General features: G+C 40.7%; 2 protein-coding genes across 2 annotated transcripts; both read left to right on the top strand.

Moving 5' to 3' along the window:
* The first annotated feature begins 2148 nt into the window (after positions 1 to 2148).
* Positions 2149 to 10240, top strand: LOC105911724 (very low-density lipoprotein receptor-like). Its single transcript, XM_031558624.2, has 17 exons — positions 2149 to 2285; positions 2462 to 2581; positions 2802 to 3032; positions 3387 to 3500; positions 3874 to 3993; positions 4149 to 4271; positions 4369 to 4572; positions 5921 to 6089; positions 6240 to 6408; positions 6688 to 6910; positions 7543 to 7665; positions 7817 to 8035; positions 8398 to 8718; positions 8911 to 9129; positions 9344 to 9505; positions 9592 to 9771; positions 9920 to 10240. The coding sequence occupies exons 1-17, from the start codon at positions 2228 to 2230 to the stop codon at positions 10105 to 10107; spliced, it is 2943 nt and encodes a 980-aa protein (XP_031414484.1). The 5' UTR covers positions 2149 to 2227; the 3' UTR covers positions 10108 to 10240.
* Positions 10241 to 11080: 840 nt separating this feature from the next.
* LOC105911844 (proline dehydrogenase 1, mitochondrial-like) lies at positions 11081 to 14179 on the top strand (the record flags this gene model as incomplete). Its single annotated transcript, XM_031558627.2, has 6 exons — positions 11081 to 11214; positions 11420 to 11501; positions 11622 to 11714; positions 12923 to 13069; positions 13611 to 13786; positions 14052 to 14179. Coding segments are annotated over 6 exons (726 nt in total), but the record flags the coding sequence as incomplete, so codon positions are not given.
* Between the last annotated feature and the right edge of the window lie 2899 nt (positions 14180 to 17078).

Raw genomic sequence — 17078 nt, 5'->3', positions numbered from 1 at the left:
ATTCAACACACCCTATGGCGTCAATTTCCGGTTATATAGATTTTCCGCAATTTCCGGTTTTATCAAAAACCTTTGAAAGGCATCAACTCCTACAATTTTTGTCAAATCTTCTTCAAAATCACCAGAGATGATCTTCAGACCAAGCCTCACAAAAGTTCTTCAACAGAATTTTGATCCTCACAACCGTTTGTCCGGTACAGCCACTGAAATTCAGCAGAAAAGATGCCAAACAGGAAGTAAAGTCATATCTCAGCAAATCTTTCAGATATCAACACCAAACTTGGTAAGCACGTGGGTGACACTACAACATGTTTCCATGTGCAAAGGCAACTTCATATCTTCAAAAATGATTGATATAAAGCAAATTGCATTAATCGCTAACGCTAAAACAATGCTTTACACATTTTTCATTCAAAAAGTGATACTCTGATTCAATCACAAGTTCATATGAAGACACTTGAGAATGTTTAGTACACAAATCTGAAAAAAAGTTGACTGTAAGATGAAAAGTAGATTTTTTGTGAATATTTGAAACATGCATGCTTGGCTAATTGCTACCACCATTTCCAATGTAATGTCTCCCTCTCTCCTCCTTCGCTCCCCGTGCGGCTTGCCCCAATTCTCACAGACACAAACTTTCACCTGACACACCAAACACTTGGCAAGACGCACACACACCATTTCATGACATTGTGGCCTGACCAAGGCCCCGCTCTCTCCTTAGCTTGAAGCTTGTGGATCTTGACAGTATTGCATTTCAAATTGAATATCCCATTGGTAAGTCTGCAGCATGGATTTTTCTATACAGTGACAAATTGTGCAGAATATACATTTTTCCCTGGTTCACAAAGTCTCAAGAACCCATAATGTCACCAGCATGGATATTTCTCGACAGTGACAATTTGTGAATAATTTTAAAAAATGACTTCAAATCAGCCATTGATCCAATTATCTGTCCAATGTTGTGTACATGTATGAAATACATGTCAGTGTCATGTCAATTTTGTAATGATTGGAATGTTGAGGAGGAACCCGCCATTGCTGCCTGCAGCTATATTTATTATTATTATTATTATTGTATTTATTTGGCCATAACAATTTGTATTTCATATAAACAGCCCTGACAGAAATTGATTACAACCAACAAAGGTGCTGCAGGGCGTGGAAGGAGGGAACAACAAGGACTGTACCTTTAATAGTTTATAAAAGGTGGAGCTACAATGCATATGTGGGCTACTGCAAATCCCATTCGTAGACATTCCCCTCATCTTTGGTAAGCTATCCTGCAATTGACTATCCTGCAATTGACTGTTCATTAACATATTTGATTTGTAAAGGTGAAAACAGGGTTTTGTGAAATAATTTCAAACTTGAGTAAGTGCTTAGCCTACTGAATGATAACTGTAATTCTGTCTCAAATAGGCCGACTGAAAAATTCTGCCAGTTGTAACAGTTTACAAGAGAAATGCTTAAAGAATTGCTTACTTCATTCAGTCTATTTAAGACTTTTTAAGTTTTGGAATTTCAGACTGTAAAGTATTTTCTCTGTTATGTAGTACATGTAACAGCTACTATTGCCATAACATATTATAATTCATAAATATGAACTGTTATTCATGAATATTTTGTAAATAGTATGCATGGAAATGCATTCATATAGAGATTTGACAAACTGAGTGGCACGCAACCCTGTTTTTCAACTGCACTCAACAGGGTTTCAGGTATGGCATATGGATTAACACTACTTTCTTATAAACAATATAACAAATATCATATGGGCTGCATTATGATAGTATATGAATAGCCTAGGCTGCAGTAGGGAACTCGTATATCAGACTAATTCACATAGAAAAAATGAAGGCCTATGAGGCTTCTAAGGTTCCAGTGAGACAACATCTCCATCTGTAAGTTCCAAAATGTATTGACGTAAAAACGGCATCACGTTTGTATTGGCGCAGAAACGGTCTCACGATATAACATAACGCAATGATGTATTTGTTTCTAATAGCTTAACGTTATACGAAGCAGCAATGGATAGATTGTAATGTAGTTAGATTTAATTTGTTATGACCTCGTATCCCTCGGCGATTAAGGATGAAATATGCCACCGAGGTTCAGTGTTCACCGCTGACGGAAGTCAATCAGACTTCTAATTGAACACCTGAGGAAACAATAAAGACACTTATTTACAGATTGTCTCTGTTTGTAGCTAACGAGGCTGGCCGCCATGGAGCTTCGGCCACTTTTGTGTATGGTTGCCCTCTCTTGTCTGAAAATGATATCAGGTAGGGTAAAATTGTATACCAAAACATTTGCAAAGTAAGTGACTGCACACTGATATAGGCTGTTTAAAAAAAAAACCTGCCAGATGTAGGCTAAGAATGGGCTGTTAACTTTAACCTAAGAAGCTACACTTTGGCCGAAAGTACAAATATTAAGAATATAGCCTATCTCTTTGCAGGTTACAATCAGACTTGCAGACAGGATCAGTGGCAGTGTGATGATGGTACATGTATTCGTCATTCGTGGCGATGTGACGGCGGTTCTGACTGCATCGACGGCTCGGATGAATTGGACTGCTGTGAGTGAAGTTGTTAAATCACGAGAGAAATCCATCGTCACCTAAGTATATTTTACCTGATTAAACCTAGTTTGTTGTTCTAACATCGCTAATATACAATATTATAAGATGGCTACAGCCTGATTTTACTATCGCCACAAGCAGGTTAGACATTTTTCTCTGTGTGAAAAACATGCAGGGTAGTCGACTCTAATGATGTTGGGGTTATATCTCTTCTCAGTGTGTGGTCCAGGTGAGGCTGAATGCGCGGACGGTTCTAGCTGTGTGAAAGTGTCTTCAGTGTGTGATGGTCAGGCCCACTGCCCGGATGGTTCACACGAACGGATGTGCACCCAGAATGCAGGGTGTCTGCCCAACGACTGGTCTTGCAATAACGGGCTCTGCATCCCAATAGAACTACGGTGTAATGGACGCAACGATTGTGCTGACAACTCTGATGAAGAGGCCTGTGGTGAGTATCCAGGAGGGGGGGGGGGGACTCTCAATACTGCTATAAAATAGTTCTTGTGTTGCTTGCTGAGTTGAGTTGTTTTCATTTGCTTCACTGTAGTATTACTAATGCTTTGTATAAATTGAGGTTAGGATAGTGGGCTCAATTTTAAATTTTAAATTTTTGAGCTTCTAATAGACATCTAATCAGATGGCTCCACTTGTCTGTTAGATCACCCGAGGTGAGTTTGAGAAACTTTAATCTCAAAAACATTGTAGAAATGCTTCACAAGATCTCCCTCCACTCCAACCATAGACATGGTTTACAGACAGGTTTATTTGACCTTTGACCCGTAGTTGTAACATCCTATTTCAGGCCCTTGTGGGGACCCCAGACTCTGCTGCCTTGGTGGGATTTGTTTGACGGCCACAAAGAGATGTGATGGAATCACGCAGTGTTCTGATGGAAGAGATGAGCCTGCCTCATGTGGTGAGCCAAAACCAACTGACACACATCTGATCCAAAGATGACAAATGGATCTTTATCTCTAACTGGATATTTATTTAAGTGTTCACATGTACCACTAGAGGGCAGCCTTAAATAAATGTTTGAAGTCTTGATCCAGCAGCTTCTAAATGCGAACTGAGCTGGTATCCTTTGGCAACTGCCTTCATTGAGACTGTTAAAATGGAATTGTACTTAAGAGTATTTAACCATCTCTATCCTATATAGGTGGGGAAAATATTTTAAATGTTAAATCTTCCAATTGCTCCTATGTCCACTGCTAAGAGTTCACCAAACATTTCCTAAAACCACTAATATTCGTCCCTTTTAACCAGTCCCCACTCTTCCCTTGCTTCAGGTAAAAAATGTTACGAGGCAGACGGAGGCTGCAGCCATGCCTGTGTGGATCAACCATGGGGGGCTGAGTGCCACTGCCCCGCTGGCATGCTTCTCTCTGCAAATGGAGTTAACTGTGAAGGTATCATGTTGATGATGGGGTGCATGTGTGTAAAACAGGCTCTCATAATTCCACTGAATGAATTCAAAGTGGTTAATATTGTAACACAATATAGCACAAGAATATTGTTGAAAGATATTCAAATACTTTGGATGTATTCCTTCTGAATATTGCAGATTTGAATGAATGCTCCCAACCTTATGGTCCATGCCAGCAATTGTGTATTAACACACCAGGCACCTTTGCCTGTCGTTGCCGCGATGGTTTTAAGATGCAGGGTAATACCTGTCAAGCACAAGGTATAATCTCATCCCAAATGTTTTTTGTTTTTTTTTAATTTAGCGATGCTTGAAAGATTACCGAAACTCATACTTGTTTTACTGGTTTTCTTATCAGAGAATGTGACCAAGATTTTGACCACCAGAAAGGAAGGCATTGGACTGCTGAACTTGAAAACCAGGGAAATTGAAAACCTCTATACAGCTGACAGGAAACCCGTAGCCATCACGTATGATCTGGCACGTGGCACTATTTACTGGGCTGACCAACAGGGCCGCATTTACAAGGCTCAAGACCAAAAGATTAGCACACTCTATGATGGTGAGTTTGCTTCAGTTGTGGTTAGAACTGAACTGACAGGGCTTGGCACCAGTGCTGTCAAGCCTTTGAGGATGTCTCTGGGAAGGAATAACTGTCTTCATATGAAGGTACAAGCAGGGACGTTCACAGCAATTTTTAAGGGCCTTTGCTCTGCCCTGGAAAAAAGGGGCAACATTTTTGTAACCGCCGCCACCACGCCCCCTCTCCCTGCGCGCTAATTTTGCCTATATCACTTGAAACTGTGAAATTGTCAGGGTCGATCACTAAGGCCCCACTCAGACGTGTGCGTTGCAATGCCTTGATCCAGCGGATGAGGGAGGAGGAGTCTGACGCATGGGGTTGTGTTGATAATGGAGACGTTATAGTGAGATTGACAGGTCAACAAACCAATCACACCACTAGCAAGCTGTTTACCTTGTGAGTAGTAGCATGCTAACATTAGATAGGTGGCTCAGACACCTTGCAAATCCTATCAGACGTATTTTTCAGTTACAATAAGGGGATTTTTACATTGTACAGTGTGTATTTCTCGGTAACTTAAAAAAATCTAAGCAAAAAAAAGTCAAACGACTTTTAGGTACAAATACGACCATCTACGGAGTTTGGTCCGCCATCTTTTTTTTTTGGAGCTTCGCGCTCTTTAGACATGAGCATAAACGCGATGTGATTGGCTAGCACCTGTGCTGTCAGTTATGCATGAAAGGCAATTTGATTGGCTAGCACCTGTGCTGTCATTTATGCATGAAAGGCAATTTGATTGGCTGACGCATGCGTTGCCTCTCAAAGTTGAAAAATGTTCAACTCTTTCCGCAAGCAACCCATGAAACACTACGCAACGGAACCCATCGGAGCCACAATTCAGTTCGGCAAAGGATGACGTCACCCCATTCAAAGTGAATGGGGATCCGTCAACCTTGACGGGTCAACGCATTCCAACGCAAACGTGTGAGTGGGCCGTAAATTCCGGCGCCACGCCCCATCCCCCTGCGCGCATATTCTGCCTATATCACTTAAAACTGTTAAATTGTCAGGGTCGATCACTAACCGCCGCCGCCACGCCCCCTCCCCCGCGCACATATTCCGCAATTTTCGAGGCCTACATGAAATTCTGCAGCCGTTATAAGAATTATATAAGAGGGGCAACTCTCGAGGAGGGCGGACGGGCAGTTGCCCGGGCAACCTTAGCCCCCTCCTGTGCACGTCCCTGGGTACAAGTGTATGTGCTGGTGCTCATCATATGAAAGTGAAACAAAAGGGGGAAAAAGATCAAACCAAACATGGGCATGATGTGTCTTATTTCAAGAGTTGCAGTAACACCACAAATTGGCTTCATTTATTCCTCTCCCAGGACAAATGGGGATTGGGAGTCTTGCATGTGATTGGCTGAATGGGCATTTGTATTGGACCAGTACCGAGACAAAGTCCCTGTATGCCGGCAGCGCTGATGGCCGTGGTGTGGCCGTAGTAATGGCCAAGGATGGGACCCCTCTGGACCTGGTCTTACTGCCCACTGAGAGGTTTGAGCCAGGAAAGCATTTTTCTTTCTGTGCAGGAAAAGCATACGAAACATGTGTACCTAAATGTGCACCACCTGAACTATTGAGTATTTGAATTTGAGCTGTTTCTTGCCATAAGCCTTCACTAGCCTTTGTCTGTTGTCTGTGCAGAAGCATGTTTTGGATGAACAAAGGTGAAAACGGTGGTACTACCATTGAGAAAGCAGGCATGGATGGTTCCAAAAGGTTGTCTCTGGCAGTCATCACAGCAGAATTGCCAAGAGGTCTCACTCTAGACGTGGCTTCTCGTCGCCTCTACTGGATCAGTGATTTCAAAATGGTATTTTGTTTTTAAATAGGGTTTTTTATATAAAAGGTTGATACTTTAGTACAGTTTCTGTGCTGAGTATTAATGAATATTGTAGTTTTTTTTTTTTTTTTTCAAGGACTGTAATGTTAGTGCTCTCATAATAATGCACCATCAAGTCTCTGTGCTTGCTTGCTTTCTATGCATTTTCTTTGACACAATGGCACATGGTGTGTGTGACCACCAAGAACTGTTTTGCATGGCCCAACAAAATGAAGCATGCCTTTCACACCCCTCCATCTGATTGTTCAGTCGATAGAGACCGTGAAGTGTGATGGCAGTGGACGCGATACCTTTTGGGACGTCTTCAAAGGCAAGACTGCACGCACTTTAGCTGTGTTTGAGGGGATGTTCTACTGGGCCGATGAGAAGTACCTTTGGCAAATCGATCCAAACGAACCTAAGCAGAGCAAGTTCATTCTTAAAGCCTCCTCACCCCATATGATCGTCTATCACAGCCTTCAGCAGCCTCAAGGTAAGTGTTGGCTGGCTGAAGATTTTACTGTCACTGTTTTTCAGGAATGGGTTTGGCTCTGTCGACCATTTTTCGTTGAATTTGATTGTCACCTTGTGATAACTTTCAATTGTGAAGACTTCAAATTGCCCATCCTCCGCATCAAGTATGCACTATTTGCAGAGGGCATGTTAATCCTGGACTTTGATTTCTTTTTTTATTTATTTATATTGTATTAGTGTTCAGAATCTTTTCAATTTTTCAGATTCTATGTATATGGCAAACAGTATGGGCTTTGATTTTCAAGTAAATCCTTAGCCTTGGGCTCATTTCCTAAATTTCTCTCTGGATAAATGAAGTATTCATCCATCCACCATTATAAGCCATAGACTTGTATATATGGGAAATGGGTTAGACCTGCTCATCTGTAGGACCAACAGTGAGGTTAGAAAATGCAAGTGTTGAATCCATTAAAGGATCCACATGCAAAAGTGCTTTGTCCCTTTAGATTCAAGAGCCTGAGGAAAAACGTTAGCTCTACTAAAGTACTCTAGGTCAGCATTTTTTCCAAATTATCATTTTAATAAGCTGTGAGAGAAATTACTTATTTTTGGTAGAACCAAGTGCAATAAATCTGTGTTTGTATTACACAGGTGCACCTGGTCCGTGTGTTTCCTCACGATGCCCACTGTGTCTTCTGTCCAACATGGAGCCTGTCGGCCACACATGTGTTTGCCCCAAGGGACTACTCTCTCAACCAGATGGAACATGCTCATGTAGGTCTGCCACACGTGATCAATAATAACTAAAGTTGAGTGGTAGTCAGTGGTAGACATGAAACGATGCATTGTGAACATTTTACATTTTACAAACGAATGAAATTAAGCCAGTGTGTGTGTTATGCATGTTTTTTCCCCACATTTTCAGATTTTAAGCTTGTGTACACTACACCGACCAGTATGTATATGCTGGAGTTTGCGGAAAAGGAACCCAAAAAGAAGTTGCTGTTGAGGACCACAGACGACATTGAGTCTTTTGATATTGACTGGAGAAGTGGCTCCATCATGTGGACCAATGGAACAGGCCATTTGAAGGGGCAATGGTTTACTGGAGGGGAGCCTGTCCACATCCCAACCCCTGCTCCTGGTAAGGCAGATAGCGTACCTATGTCAGTTATCGGACAGTGTCAAACATCGGCCATTCTGTTAAACAATCAAAATGCTAAGTTTGGATTAACAATCTATAACTTCAGTTTAATAATGGATTCACATGACAACGCGGACGTTTGCCGATAACACACGCCGTCCGATAATTAACACCGTTAAGTAGGTGAAGGCGGATCAACAGACAGAAGGCCTCTGTATTGTACTGGGTGCCTGGGACCCATTTCTACTTTTCTCTCCGAAAACCATGCATTGTTTGTCTTGCTATGTTCAAGTGACACTCTTTTGAACATGGGTCATTCAGACAAGTATATCAACTTGTGTTCTCTTTGTACTTGATTGCAGTTTGCTTAGTGCGTGTAAGCCAACAGACTGGAAACCTGATCTGGCGGTCTTGTGATGCGCTCTCATTCGGTGTCACCGGGGTGAGCATCACCCTTCCGGATCACAGCTTCTTCAAAACCTTATACCAGACACGGCGAGAGGTCAAAGACCTGTATGTGGACTGGAAAAGGGGCCTCCTGTATTGGCTGGAAGACAGTTGTGTGCACAGCATGACACTATCTGGAGGGAATGAACAGAATGTTTTCTGTATGGGAGAGCAAGCCTCAGGCCACCTGGCATTCGATAGGAGATCCAACTCTTTTCTGTGGAACACATTTTCAGGTTTGTTAAGGCCAATGTGTACATCCCAGTAGTGAAGAGAATATTTGATCAAATGCTGTTTTTTAGCTCACAGGTTTAAATTAAGGTGGGAAATGTTGCTCAACATTCTCTTTGACTTCACCGAAATTGTCTAGACTGTTAATGAATCTGTTCATAAATATACATTTCCTCTGGGTGGTTTTCTTCCAATAGGGTTGCACATAATGAGTCTTTTAAAGATGAAGAAGTATTCCCTGGGTAAGGGCTGGAACATCCCAGGGACCATAGAGGCGGCCTCTGAGCCATACATAGTGTCCTCTACCAGGAACACTATCACACTGTGGGGCCGGAGAGATGGAACACGTGTGGCTGAAGCCAACATAGAGAAAGGCTTGGTCAGTGTGGTGGTTGCAGAATTGGAACTAATGTCAGGTTTGTGACACACACTGCTCCTGGAATCTGCTGTCTAGCTTCACCTAATGTCAGGGACTTGATGTGTTAAATATAGATTGCTAACGGTGACCAACTGCAGATCAGTTGCAGTGAGTTTTGGACTGTTATGTTGGTAGAGGAATAAAGAGATTTAATTACTGTTAAGCCTTGGTTTTTATAATGCAGTCTTCTAAAGGCCCTTGAAATCTCTTAGGTACAACTTCCATGATCAGTCAAGAGCAAAGCTGCAGATTCCCCTCAGTGTTGTGTGAGGGCACGTCCCTGTGCATCTCCCAGGCCCAGCTGTGTGATGGGAGGAGAGACTGTCCAGACGGATCTGATGAGAAGGCCTGTGTGGATGCATGCTCTAACCCAGGTTTGCTTTATTAACTTTGGCATATTGGACTCGATCGAGAGGAATCTGGTTTGTTGACGGACGCTCTCACTGTTCTGATGGATCAGATGAAGTTGGTTGTCCCACTGTTGCTGCCAAGACCTCAAAGACCACCCCTCTAAAGTGTCGTTTTGGTTCGAAAGCGTGTCGGGACGGGAGTGAGTGTGTCCTCCTGAGCCACGTGTGTGATGGAGAGAAGGACTGTAGAGATGGCTCCGATGAGGAAGACTGCGAACAGTGCCAGGAAGGTGAATACTATACTACTTTTCATCTCTAGTTAATTATTGGTAAACATTTCTGTAGTCTCTGATTAAAAAAATTGGCTATAAAGATCACGATCACGATCTGTCCCACTCTTTGATGACTCTGCATATTCCCAACCCCTGACCACACCAGGCCAGTTCCAGTGTGCTAACGGGAGAAAGTGTATCGACCAGAAGCAGGTGTGTGATGGGAGCCCTCAGTGTCAGGACCGCTCCGATGAGCTGGGCTGCTGGGTGCCCACAAAGAGCTGCGCTCTGCGCTGTGAACGACTGAGCCCTTATGAGTGGCCTTTTATAAAATGTTTTTTTTTGTGTGCGTAATGTTCACACACGCACATTTTCAATGAAATGTAAAAGAGGTTATAGCTGTTATAAAGGTTATACAGTTATAAAGATCTTCACAAGATCTCATTCTTGTCAATCTTGCAGAGCACAAATTAAATGAAAATAATATTATTAAATATTTGTTTTCTGGTGTCTGATCTTTCTGTCTTGTCTGCTGTATATCCACTGCATAAGAGTGGGGTTTGTATTATTATTATTATTATTATTATTATTATTATTGTATTTATTTTGCCATAATAATAATTTGTATTTCATATAAACAGCCCTCAGAATTTGATTACAACCAATAAAGGTGCTGCAGGGCGTGGAAGGAGGGATGTCGGTCTATTGGCCTATGATTGGCTGTTGAGCTCAAATATCAACAACCTTTTGCCAGGACTGTACCTTTTAATAGTTTATAAAAGGTTGAGAAATTGTGAGATCTTCATTTTATATAATGGCATGGCACACAAAGAGTTATATGAATGGTTAATGAATAAACAGTTTATTACAATAAACGGTAATATTAAATTACATACATAACCCAATCACATCTGGGTATGCCCAGGCAGAGGTTACAATGGGCTAACCAAATTACATAGCTATAGCACATACTTCAGATTACAAGGAAACCATGATCAGACTACTACCCACATCACAAGGATCAATTCACAACCCAACGTGAATGTTACATTCATACGCATGTGGCAATTTGTTCAACTGTGACCAGGCTCTGGGGTGCCTAATAGACACAAATGCAGAGGGGTTGCTGTGAAAACAAACAGTCCAGGTTGAGAAACTGTGGTGTGACCGCTACCTTTTGTCCCCCTGGCCAAACACTGTGAATCATTAAATCCAGAACATGGACATTCTCAGAGTGAATTTTGCCTTACAGCTGAAATGTTACCAATTTGTGAAACCAAAGTGTATTTAAAAGATAAACTGTATTAACTGTGCTGCCATGTGACTTACATGTGGAATATTACATTTAATACTCCAATGCTTACCTTCCTCTACACTACAGGACAGTTTGACTCGGTTGGGTGTTGGAACAAAGTCTGACATTGAGACTTGGCTGACTGGGGAAAAGCTTGGATCATCAGGGTATTGTTCTTGATCTTTATACAGATTAGTATAATTCACCTGGCATTTCTACAGTTATCATAAAATATTTGACATATATATCTGACATATATTTGACAATGCTGTAGGCTTCTAGAAATGTACCCATGAACATGTCAGTGCACATATCCAGCTGCATATGGAAAAGGTTGCCATGTTCATATAATTGTATCTCTTTTCTCTGAAGAACCATTGACCTCCTTGATTGGAACAGTCTGATTAACGATAGGACCAAGATCTCAAATCTGCTTGTGGTTCCAAATGTTGAGGTAAATGTCACAATCCTACAGTAACATATCTGCATATGCACACCATACTGAACACATGAGCAGAACTCTATTACATGTAATTTATGTGTCGTGAGCATGAATTATGGTCTCTGTTTTCAGTCTGGCCACCTGGAGCCTCTCCTGGACAAATTCACTGAGGAAGAGGATAAACAGATGAAGAGGATGTTGCAGAGGATGGACGTGCTGGCCAAGGTAAACCACTCCAGCACCCTCCTGACATGCAGGACAAGTTCTCTGTGGTGAAGTTGTTCTTGCTAATCTAACAAACATGTGGGCTCCATTCTGCGTGAACAAAATATTCTTGTAGTTTACTACAATCATGACACATGCTGACAGCAGCCGGACAGCAATCAGCTCCACTGTCATGATAACATGAAACTATCTCCTTTTAATCCTGTTTGGTCAGTTCCCCTCATACTCTTGTGTCATCACATTTCAAGCAATATATTTAAGCATACTCACAGATTTCAAACGCTCACCTAGCTTAATCTCTTCACATCATGTCAATGTTGGTGGAACAAAAATAGAACTGAGATCAGCAGTGAATGTTTTTTATGGAACAAGCTTAACACTATCAAATATAATCAGCAAAGAGTCTGTATGTCACTAGCGATGCATTTACCACGAATCAGTGGGTTTGTTAGCCTTTTATCTCTAAAGCAAGCATTTTTGGCTTAGTGCTGCCTGGCTAAACAATACAGTGATGTGTTGCGCAGATGGAGTGCCTTTAGGAACAGATTGTCTTGTGATCTGAAAAGGTGGCATTATTCCAGAATCTTCTACCCCTCAAACCCTCCAGCCATCATGACATCATGTCTACTGGTCAGGAACATTGTGGTGCAAGAATTAGTGGAAATCTAGGGCGGGGTAGGAGCTGGACGAACTTGTTGAACCATTGAAAGGGTCTTTCTGCTGTAATCGGTGAGATAGCTCTACCAGCCAAATATGGCTGAAAAGGGAGACCATGACATGCATCATTATCTGTTGTGCAGCATTTTACTAAGAATGTGTTGCAGTTCTAAAAATTAGGGCATGTTCAGCTTTAAATGTTACTGTTGAGCAAACCAGAACAAACAGTTGTTACAGCTCATTGACAATTGCGTAATGTAAATCCAGTTCATTTTTTCCCTTCAGGTTTAACAGTGAGTAAGGTTAGTAGAGATTGCATAAGTGGGGCATTGGCAAAGATTTGTAAAGTTAGAGAAGTTTGAGATCTTAAGCCTGTCTGGAATTATTAGGAAAATTATTTGTGCAGTTATTAGTCCTTAAAAACCTACACGAGGACGTCTTTCTCTCAGTGAAGAATACCACTATTAGCAGTATTACAGTCAAGGGTATTTCAATACATCTGGCATTTGCAGACCCTCATTTAACTTCTTTGTGTGCGTCTCCTTTCCCAGCATGCAGTAGAGAATGGAGTGAGACTCATGGTGGATGCTGAGCAGACCTATTTCCAGCCTGCCATCAGCCGACGGACCCTGGAGATGCAGCGGAGATTTAACCAGGAGATGCCCGTCATCTTCAACACCTACCAGTGCTACCTGAAGGTGGGTGACTTGCCTCTCCGATGGCTGGTCGTTTTGCCCCAGAATGATCACAGTTATCATCACTTAAAATTATTTTATAAACATGTGACAAGAAGGTTTATGGTTGAAAATGAGCCCTATTAAAAGGCCATGCGTGTTTTGTGTGGGGTTTGGGAGGTCATTGACTTAATTGGATAAAGAATCGCCATTGTATCCATTTAATGTCATGTGCAGTTGAAAGTGTCCATAGTGAATGAATGACTCCCTTTTTAAACCTAGTGGAGGGTTTTGTTTATTAGTCGGTTGTGTATTACATAAAGCATCACATAAACTCACCTGACTCTGTAACAGGGGACTTTTATGGCATATGAAGGAAATGGGAGCTATTCTGCTACTGTAAATCACCTGTGATAACATAGGATACGATGCGATTATGACGAGACAGTTGTTATACAAAAAGTCTTGTGATATGCCCTTTAAACCATTTCCTTATCAGAAGTAAGGAAAATTACAATGGCTAAGTCACTAACTGACAGATCGTCTTTCTTCTCCTCTCACACAGGACGCCTATGATAACGTAACTGTCGATGTGGAGCTGTCTCGCCGTGAAGGCTGCTACTTTGGTGCCAAGCTGGTGCGTGGGGCCTACATGTACCAGGAGAGATCCAGAGCTGCAGAAATCGGCTACGAGGACCCCATAAACCCAGACTATGAAGCCACCAATAGGATGTACCACAAGTAAGGGTTCTCCCAGAGTGGTTTCCACCACACACTCTGCTTGTGTGGTTATATGCTTGTGAAGTAAGGGTTTGATGTTGTGCAGTGTTAGTTTAATGGTGACATACAGCCATAAATGATGTTTTGGAATATAGTTAAACACTGTAAAATAAATATGAATTAATACTGAAGAAATAGGGAATGTGCTCATTTTAGATTACAGTATGTTGTTGAAACATTCACTGAAACCATTGGGCTAAATGTGATCCATCTCATCCCGAACCAGGTGCCTGGAGTATGTTCTGGAAGAGATTGAGCACAACAGGAACGCGAACGGGTTCTTCACCAATCAAAGCTTTATGGAAGAGAGCCACTGTTGAAAAAAAAAAACATATCAAATATCGACTAGAGTTTGCCAAAAGGCATGTGGGAGACTCCATGGTCAAGTGGAAGAAGGTTCTGTGGTCTGATGAGACCAAAGTGGAGCTTTTTTTCAACAGTGGCTCTTTTCCATAAAGCTTTGATTGGTGAAGAACCCGGGCAACCGTTGTTGTATGTATGCAGAGTCTCTCCCATCTCAGCTGCTGAAGCTTGAAACTCCTTCAGAGTAGTCATAGGTCTAGTAAGAGAGGCCACCAAGTCTCCTTCTTGCACGGTCACTCAGTTTGTGAGGAAGGCCTGCTCTAGGCAGATTTACACATGTGCCATATTCCTTCCATTTCTTGATAATGGATTTAATAGAATTCCAGGGGATGTTTAGTGCCTTGGACATTTATTTGTATCCTTCCCCTGACTTATACTTTTCAATAATCTTTTCTCTGAGTTGATTGGAGTGATCTTTGGTCTTCATGGTGTACAGTAGCCAGGAATACTGATTACTGAATACTGACCAGTGAATGGACCTTCCAGACACAAGTGTCGTTATACTACAATCACTTGAGACACATTCACTGCACACTGATCACCATTTAACTAATTGTGAGACTTCTAGCACCAATTGGCTGGACCTCTGTTGAATTAGGTCAGTCACTTTAAAGGGGGTGAATACTTATGCAATCACTTATTTTTTGTTACATATTTTTAATTTATTGACATAACTGTGTATAAATCTGTTTTCCCTTTGACATTGAAGAGGGCTTTTTTGTGATTTTTTGTGATTTCTTTTTCTTAAAAAAAAAAACTTATATTGACTTATGATTGATTTATAAAAGCAATAAAGAGTAAAACATCCAAGGGGGTGAACACTTATGCAAGGCACTGTACAATATATATGTGATCTTGTGTAGAGTGTGCGTGGTACCTGATCGCTCATAAATATTCCTTTGGGATATATTTAATATTATTTAAATAATATTTTAGCATTGGTTCTGGTTTGACAGGTCAGTCAATATGGTACCAGGAATGTGTAACGTGGTTTCGTGGGTTGTTTTTTGCATTCATGTGAATGGATCCATAAAGAATTATGGAGCAAATGACGTAAAGTACAGTACTGTATTAAAAACTATTGCACAGCATTGAGCTTTTTAACTGGTTTCTCTCTGCTTTGTCACCTGGTTAGTGATATAGGCTTTTGCCATTTTATAAATCATGAGATTTTTCTGAATGCTGCTTTTGGTGCTTGTGAATATTGCATCTTAATGTTTCCTTCCCAATTTTTGTTGTTTCTATATTTGTTGTCAAAAGGTTTTTTATTTTGTTCACACGCACATTTTCAATCAAATGTAAAACAGGTTATAGCTGTTATAAAGGTTATATAGTTATAAATCTTGCAGAACACAAATAAAAGGAAAATATTATTATTAATTATTTGTTTTCTGGTGTCTGATCTTTCTGTCTTGTCTACTGTATATCTACTGCATACGAGTGGGGTTTGTATTATTATTATTATTATTATTATTGTATTTATTTTGCCATAATAATTTGTATTTCACATAAACAGCCCTAACAGAAATTGATTACAACCAACAAAGGTGCTGCAGGGCGTGGAAGGAGGGATGTGGGTCTATTGGCCTATGATTGGCTGTTGAGCTCAAATATCAACAACCTTTTTGCCAGGACTGTACCTTTAATAGTTTATAAAAGGTGGAGCTACAATGCATTTGTGGGCTACTGCAAATCCTATTCGTAGACATTCCCCTCATCTTTGGTAAGATATCCTGCAGTTGACTTATTCAGTTTCTAAGTGACTGACTGAATACAACAAATCTGTTCATTAACATATTTGATTTGTAAAGGTGAAAACAGGGTTTTTTGAAATAATTTCAAAATTGAGTAAGTGCTTAGCCTACTGAATGATAACTGTAATTCTGTCTCGAATAGGCCAACTGAAAAATTCTGCCAGTTGTAACAGTTTATAAGATAAATGCTTAAAGAACTGTTTACTTCATTCAGTCTATTTAAGACTTTTTAAGAGTTTTGGAATTTCAGACTGTAAAGTATTTTCTCTGTTATGTAGTACATGTAACAGCTGCTATTGCCATAACATATTATAATTCATAAATATGAACTGTTATTCATGAATATTTTGTAAATAGTATGCATGGAAATGCATTCATATAGAGATTTGACAAACTGAGTGGCACGCAACCCTGTTTTTCAACTGCACTCAACAGGGTTTCAGGTATGGCATATGGATTAACACTACTTTCTTATGAAGAAAAAAAACTTACATTTTTTAACAAATATCATATGTAGCTGGGAAACAAGTGTTTCAGTACTGGAAAATTGAGTGGCACACCAAAAGTTGCAGTTTCACTAGGGGTACAGCCAATGTGTCCATTGTTTCGGGTAATTAAAAAATTTAAAAAACCTTTCCATCATCATTTTCAAGTCTACCATACTATTGATGTCACTCTACAATGGTATATATATTTATATATTTAAATAAGTGATTGGACATAAATTCAACTGACAAAGGCAGGTCAGTGTGTCGTTGCACAAAAGACAAATCGCTAAAAATTCTAACTGCGTGACCTTCATTTAAAAGCTTACAGCTACTGCAACAAGGTTACAGGGCTGCATTATGATAGTATATTAATAGCCTAGGCTGCATTAGGGAACTCTTATATCAGACTAATTCACATAGAAGAAATGTAAGCCTATGAGGCTTCTGAGGTTCCAGTCAGACAACATCTCCATCTGTAGGTTCCAAAATGTATCGACGTAAAAACGGCATCACGTTTGTATTGGCGCATAAACGGTCTCACGATATAACGATATAACGCAATGATGTATTTGTTTCGAATAGCTTAACGTTATACGAAGCAGCAATGGATAGATTGTAATGTAATTAGGTTTAATTTGTTATGACCTC

The sequence above is a fragment of the Clupea harengus genome, chromosome 21 (assembly GCF_900700415.2).
Source record: "Clupea harengus chromosome 21, Ch_v2.0.2, whole genome shotgun sequence".
NCBI classification, from domain to species: Eukaryota; Metazoa; Chordata; class Actinopteri; order Clupeiformes; family Clupeidae; genus Clupea; species Clupea harengus.
Note: the sequence above shows the minus strand (reverse complement) of the source record. Positions and strands in the feature narration are given on the sequence as shown.

What these genes read in the sequence shown, in the direction of transcription:
- LOC105911724 (XM_031558624.2), top strand. Translation starts at nt 2,228, where the DNA reads ATGGAGCTTCGGCCACTTTTGTGTATGGTTGCCCTCTCTTGTCTGAAA. An exon ending in GGATCAGTGATTTCAAAATG is followed by an intron (nt 6,409 to 6,687) that starts GTATTTTGTTTT and finishes CTGATTGTTCAG; the next exon opens with TCGATAGAGACCGTGAAGTG. An exon ending in GGATGCATGCTCTAACCCAG is followed by an intron (nt 9,506 to 9,591) that starts GTTTGCTTTATT and finishes CTGATGGATCAG; the next exon opens with ATGAAGTTGGTTGTCCCACT.